This window comes from Podarcis erhardii, assembly GCF_964252035.2.
Source record: "Podarcis erhardii genome assembly, chromosome: 2".
In the NCBI taxonomy this organism is placed as follows: domain Eukaryota; kingdom Metazoa; phylum Chordata; class Lepidosauria; order Squamata; family Lacertidae; genus Podarcis; species Podarcis erhardii.
Genome location: NC_138498.1, coordinates 37,047,061 through 37,054,398, shown reverse-complemented (window position 1 = coordinate 37,054,398; position 7,338 = coordinate 37,047,061). Strand labels below are relative to the sequence as shown.

General features: G+C 43.4%; 1 protein-coding gene across 2 annotated transcripts in view; it reads left to right on the top strand.

The window, feature by feature from the left end:
* Window positions 1-5,370: 5,370 nt before the first annotated feature.
* Window positions 5,371-7,338, top strand: part of CYGB (cytoglobin) — a 51,936-nt gene continuing 49,968 nt past the window's right edge. For both annotated transcript variants that reach the window (XM_081850947.1, XM_081850946.1), the window contains exon 1: window positions 5,371-5,960. In XM_081850947.1, coding sequence (XP_081707073.1) covers window positions 5,818-5,960 — 143 coding nt within the window. In that variant the 5' untranslated portion in view covers window positions 5,371-5,817. The remainder of the gene's footprint in view (window positions 5,961-7,338) is intronic.

Genomic DNA, 7,338 nt, shown 5'->3' with positions numbered 1-7,338 from the left:
TATGTGCGGTTATGAACATTGCCATATATCTAAGACCATAAAATTCCTATCACACCTTTAATACTTTTTCAACACAAATTTCTAAAGGTGGAACTAGTGCACATCTTCTAAAATTCTGAGAAATCATTTGCAATATTTTGTTTGCCAAGATCCTCTGTCATTGATCTGTTCCATCACAGGTGTCAGTTGACCCTCCTGTTTTTAAAGTGATACCGTTACTAATGTTAACTCAAAAAGAAAAGGTTACCAAGTTGGCCCACAAGGAAAATTTCAAAATTCACATGTTAGCAGTGTCTTAAGTAATCCAGCCAAAATGTTACAAAATATAGTGTGCAAGTTCTAGAGTTCTCCAGATTTCTTCCTTGGGCTAGATGGTAAACATAACGACAGAGAGAAGTGAGGGGGAAAGTTGGCTGATGTTGAAGCTATGGGTGGAGTGCCCTGTTTTGTTTACCATCTATCCTGATAAAGAATTCAGGAGAACTTGAAACATCGCATGCTATCTTGTAACATTTTGGCTGGCCTGATAAAGTTAACGCCGAAATGTGGATTTTTAGAATTGCTAATAATGTTGTCACAGGGTTCATTCTGTGCAAATCATCTACTCATAGCTTGTGTCAACTTGCACTTTTGAATATTGGCCCAAGTGGCCTTTTGTTCAAACAGCTGTTGACTGTGGCTTGATATGAGGAAAGAGGTACAACTGGTAATATTTGCCAGCAATAATATCCTGCAAGTGAAGAGAAAATTTCTTTCAAAAGTGATCTCTGATTTCATTAAGTCTCCTGAAAGTCTGTCAGTTGCCATGAGAGCACTGGCAGGAGCACCCATCCAAAACAATTAGTGCTTCATTTTGCATGCATTTTGTTGCTGCAGTGTTGGCAAATAATGATGGCACTCTCCACCCCCTCATTGTAAGGGGCAACTTACACTGAGTATGTGCAACCTCCTCTCTCTGCCTCCCTCCCCATATAGTTGCTTCAGTTCCCATTGCAAGGCATCTATTCCTCCTACTAAAGTTTGAGAAATAAAAGTTTTCCCACAGCCCTCTGGAGCATAAGAAATGCTTTTGCTCTATTGTCATGGCAATCAACTGCATGAAGGATTTCCTCAATTATTTCCTATCACCCTGGATTTGCCTGGGCTTTCATAGAACGCCCAGCCTCTTGTGCTCTTTCCTCCTCCGTTGGATCAAATTTTGCTGGCTGGGTAATCCCACAGACTCATTTGTTAAACCTTGTGTTTCCAAGATGTCACTTTAATTCTTTAAGACCGTCTTGCTCTCTGTGTGTGTCTCTCTCTCTGTGTGTGTGGTGGTGCAGAGAGAATATCTCACATCATTCATTTCTCAAACTCACCAAAGCCTCACCTGCATTTGCTGGTGGTTGTTTAAAGACAGAGATTTATGCAGACACCTGCTTTGATCTGAAAGGTTATCTGAAAGATGCTGTTTCCCCCAGGTTCTTTCCCCATCCAGTTTCTCATTGACTGAGTCCGTTCTCAATAGGCCCTCCCTGGACCCCAAGGTTGTGGACAGCTGCCACCCTGTTGCAAATATCCTTTAGCTGATTCAAGGTGATTGAGAGGGTGGTGGCTGGCCAGTTGCGGGATTGTCCGGCTGGATGAGCCCATTCCTATCTGGCCTCATGCCTCAGCACAGAACTGAAACAGCTTCAGTTACCCTGATGGGTGACCTTTGGTAGGAGACAGCAGGTGGTGCTGTGGTCTAAACCACTGAGCCTCTTGGGCTTGCCAATCAGAAGGTAGGCGGTTCGAATCCCTGCGATGGGGTGAGCTCCCATTGCTCTGCTCTTCTGCCAACCTAGCAGTTCAAAAGAATGGCAGTGCAAGTAGATAAATAAGTACCATTGTGGCGGGAAGGTAAACGGCGTTTCCGTGCACTCTGGCACTCATCACAGTCCTCTGTGTGCCAGTAGTGGTTAAGTCATGCTGACCACATGACCTGGAAAGCTGTCTGTGGACAAACACCTACTCCCTTGGCCTGAAAAGCGAGATGAGCGCAACACCCTATAGTCACCTTGGGCTGGACTTAACCATCCGGGGCTCCTTTACCTTACCTGGTGGGAGGCTGTTGATCTTGGAAAACCTCTTGAAGACGATAGGTACCAATAACCATGGTATTCTCCTAGAGAAAGTCTCGGTGAGTTGGGAGCACTCAGTGCTTCCACTCAGTGGAACCCGGTAGTTCCACTCCTACTTACTGGACTTCTGCCAGAGAGTAGCTTGGGAGGACTTTGGCTTGACCACTTGGCAGTCCTGCTGTGGGGTCCTGCCAGGTTCCATCACCCCCCAGTCCCCCATGCTATTTAATATCTATGCAGAACCACTGAAAGGAGACACCCAGGGATTTGGAGTGTGGTTTCACCAATACTGTAGACACATTACTCCCAGCTTTATCTTTGCATCTGAATCAGGATAAGCTGGGCAGCTGCTGAACCAGAGCCTGGAGGCTAGAAGAAGACCAACAAACTGAGACTGGGTCCTACTAAGACAGAGGTTCTGTGGGTAGGTTTCCAAATCCAGGAACTGGAGGGACAGCCTGTTCTGGGTGGGGTATTGGGGGTACTGCTCCCCTTGAATGAAAAGGTGTATAGCTTGGAGGTTCTCCTCAAATCTAAATGGACACCAAAAGTCTAGTGGCAAAGAGCATTGTGGTTCCCCCAGTGTATTTATCTCAAAAGCCGGTGTTCCACAGTTTCATTCTGTGAAAATAAAATAAAATAATTGCTAAGATAGCCATAGTGGGCTGGAGAACACATTTCAAGGTTGGTAGTGCCTCCTTACAATTGTGGCAACTAAAAACGTAAAATGGTACAATCTAGGTTTCCTTATTCTTGGGTTTAATTTATTTTATTTTTTATTATAAGCAATAGATATAGGTCGCCTCTGTTTTTTTAAAACTATTATAGTATTATTGTAAGATACTTATCTTGATAGAAGAACTTCCCGGGTCATTCATTTTATGGGTCAAATTCATCATCTAAGGAAGCAAATGGGATTATCCCCACACCCCTTTAATTTAGCAAGGTTTGTGATTTTATTCAAAGTTATGCTGCTGGGAATTAGAAAGTGTACACAATGGGAGAAAGCCAGATTGAATTCAATAGGGTTTAACTTCTTGAGTAAACATGCTTAGAATGGTACTGGGAATGAACATGTAGATTTCGTCCACACAACAGTCCTGTAAATTGGACAGGGTGAGAGATGGTGAAACCCCTGTTAGTCTTGAGAAGGGATTTGAACCTGCTTTCCACTCCAGAATGCTGCCTGCCTTTCCTTGTAGAGCCATGCAACTAATATTTAGTCAAACATCAGATTATCCAAAATATGAACAGTCAACTCCTGAACGTCCTTCACTGGCAGTCTTTTGCTCAGTAAATTCATATTTGTTTCTCACAGCATGATATTAGTCCTTTAAAATGGTTTTCTAGTTACTAGGATAGCAGGCCTTTGAAACAGCATAACCCACTACTCAGAAGCAAGTCCCAGTAGACTCAATGAGACTTACTCCCAGGTAAGGGTGAATAGAATTGCAACCTAAATTGCTGTGTTTTGTACATGAGAAATGCAACCCTTCCTCCAGATGACATTCATCTCTGTTTTGACTGCTGTGTGGTAAGAATATTTGAATGCCCTAAGTACACATTGAATATTGTGACAATCACTAGTGATGGGGTTATGCAATTCCTATTCCCGTTCCATTTTGTGAACACCGAGTTTGAATTTAATATAATTTTTAGGATTAATAGTAATGTTTAGCCTTAAACTGTGTGCTTCCTGTGAACTGGCTAAGTTCCAGTCTGGAGATAATGCAGACCAATGGTGACAGTGGTGGTTTTGTGGGCATCCAGTAGTCTTGTTGGAATAATCCAACAGGCCTAGATTATTTCCAGACTTGGAACTCCACACTAGGTTCTTCTTACCCCAGACATTGTAACTGCTGATGTGGAGGGAAGAAAGCTGTACTCTTCCTCTGCTATGCGGAAGTGAAGTCCATTAATAACATGCATGGACTCATTTATTGATGTATATACCTGTTTACCAATGCCAGGATGTCTGTGTTATCAACAGTTAACTGGATCTTAAAATTATTGGAGTGGTTACTCCTAATGATATAATCATCATCTGCATTTTTCTGCAACAGCGCTTTCCTACATTTTTTGCCCCTTCTGACTGCTACTCAGGATGACGCTTTATGCATCTGATGAAGTGGACTGTAATATGCCACAATATTTTTAAGTGTTTGTTACATTTATACCTCAACTTTCCTCCAAGGGGCTCAAGATTGTGTACATAATTCTCCTCCCTATTTTATCCTCACAACAACCCTGTGAGGTAGGTTAGGCTGAGAGAGAGCTACTTGCCCAAGGTCACCAAGTGGAGATTTGAACCCGGGTCTCCCAGAACCCACTCTAACACTAAACCACACTGACTCTCTTTAAGGTGCCACAAGACTCTCAGTTGTTTTTGCTGCAAAAGACTAACATGGTGTTGTAACTATCCTTTTTGGGAGGGTTTTGTTTTTGCACCTTTTCTATCTATTTCTTTCCAACTTCTGATGTATTGTCTATTCCTACACACTTGCAAGGGGACTGAACACCACTATTTTTACCTCAAATGAGTTGAAATGTCACACATGCAGGCTGAATTAAACCAAAAAACTCTACACAGCATCTTCACCACCACCAAACAGCGGAAATGTTTGTCCTTGCTTCTAAACCCACTCTTCCACCCTTGCCTGGAAACCCCCATGCTTTCCAATCTTTATTATTATTATTAAAGTCAATAAGTGAATCCGCAAATATGTTTTTCTCACATGTGCTTAAAATCATATTATTCCTCCAATATCTGATTCACAGTTTAGATGAAGGCAGGGAAATATTTTATAATTAGAAACATTTCCTTGGAAGCCGGGTATAATTCAGATTCTGTGGAAGATAAACATTTATTTAATACTGTAGCTCCTTCTCCCAGCCCCAGCCCCTTCTAAAAAGACACAGGGTAGCAAGGATTTTTGCTGCTGTTGATAAAAACAATCTCCTAAGGAATATGGTGGGAATCAGAAAGCTCTATCTCAGCTGAGCCAGCTGTTGGGATAAGTTTAACTGCTCACTTCAGATGCCCCATTTTCTCTGAGCTGTTTACAAATGGTGAAGGAGGAAAAAAAAGGAGAAATCTCAAGTCATAAAATACTCAAAACAGGAGAATTTGACACTAAAGCACCTCTCTCCCTCTCTCTCTCTCACTCTCTCTCTCTCTCTCTCTCACACACACACACACTGAGGAGGAGGGGGGGAGGAGGGAGAGGGAGGGCGGGGGGAGGAGAGAGAAAAGTGAGCTCACGTTCACACATTGGTAAAAAGGCTGGTCTTGCAATGCCTTTGAATATTTCACTTTTTGTCAGTTTCCCTTCAGAGTCATACACGCACACACACAAACACACACACACACGCTGAGCTGAAGTGAACCACAGCAAGGGGCTGCACTGGAAGATCTGAAATCTGATCACACACAATCTCTCTCTCCCCCTGATTATCTCTTATTACATACCTCTCTTTCTATATAGACAGACACACATACACAGAGAGAGAGAGAGTGAGAGGAAGCCAGGAACAGTATCAGCCACACCACCCACAAACAGAACACCTTATCTTTTTTTGCTGGATACACACACACACCCGCACGCACACACACACACACACAAAAAGGACACACACACACGGAGAGAAAGAGAGACTCTCACAAACCCCTCTCTTTCCTCCTGGCTTCCCTGGAAGATTTTGCTGGCTGTTTTTCATGGAGAAAGTCCAAGAAGAAATGGAGATTGAGAGATGGGAAAGAAGCGAAGAGATGTCAGACGCAGAGAAAAAGGTGATTCAGGAGACATGGAGCAGAGTCTACGCCAACTGCGAGGACGTTGGGGTCTCCGTGCTGATCAGGTATTTACAATGGCACACAAGAAGCCAATAAATAAATAAATATGCAAGCAAAATCGATTAAGGGCTGGATGGGAGCAACTGTTTCCCTCCAGTTTGATCAGCTCTGGCTGGGAATGATTTCACTGCCTTTTTGATTTCAAGATACCAGAGAAGGGAAAATAGCAGGAGGAGGAATACCTCTGTTGCTGTAGTTGATGAGAATCAATATTTCAGCCAGAAAAGTCATCTTATCCTTGTGGGTGCAAAGGGGAGGGGGGAGGGTCGAAGGAAGGGATTCTGTTCTGTGGTTCTGATTTAGCTTTTTGCTAATGGAATTAAGCATACACCAGATTCCTGGGTGAAATAAAGCAACTTGCGAGCCAAGATAAATCCGAAACAGGGCTGCCGAAGCTTGTCAGTACCATCTGCTCATCAGCTGGGGTGCAATGTCAGTATAAAAGATAATGCTGAACTTGTCTCCTGGGGCTGGCATGAAGGTTGCCGGACCAGAGGGATGGAGGTCCAGGAACGCTTAAATGCAAGGTGGCTGCACAATATTGTGAATGGTTACACAGCAGAGGATATTGAGAGTCACAGAAATCTATCCGAAAGGCAGGTGTGTTTATATGGGGCTGTCCAGGTGGAACGTATAAGAGGAGAAGCATAGATTTAAAACGGACGTGGGTTCTCACCGGTGTGATTGCCCAAGCCATGAAAACTGTTCATTTGTATTTAGCTTATTTTACTCCTATGCACTTCAGTGAGAAACCCTATTTGTAAATAGCCCCCAGGTAAGTGTCATGTGGTTTGTGGCTTTCCCCCAGCTATAATGTCTCTTCAGTGTTATTTCCATAAGTGGCCTTGTTTTGTTATTCTGAAACTGCCCAGGACTCTCTTGGGCATGTCACAAATGCAGAGAGAGAGAGAGAGAGAGAGAGAGAGAGAGAGAGAGAGAGAGAGAGATCAGTGCAGGTAAGAAGGGAAATCAGGCCTGAGATGCTGGTTAGAGACGGGAGGCAACAGCAACAAGCAATTTTGGAGCTGAATGAAAATGCCTCTTTGGGCTTGGATTCAGAACTCCCTCTTCAAAACACAACAGGGGCACCAATATTTTCTCCTCCTTGAGGCCTGTAATAGTTTGGCTTGGGGGAGAGAGTTAAGTGGGGAAGTGATACAGGGGGAATGATTAACCCCCTCTTGCAACACTGTGTTACAGTCTAATTCAAGGCCTCTCATGGCTGCTTTTAAGTTTAAAAAGGCAAACATTGGGAGATCCAATCATAGATCTGCCATATCACGTGTAGGTAAGTGAACCTGCCTCCAGAGATAGTCACTCACCCACCCATTTATCATACTGATTCGCTCTAACCCTACTGTATTCTGAGCTGCTTGAAATGTT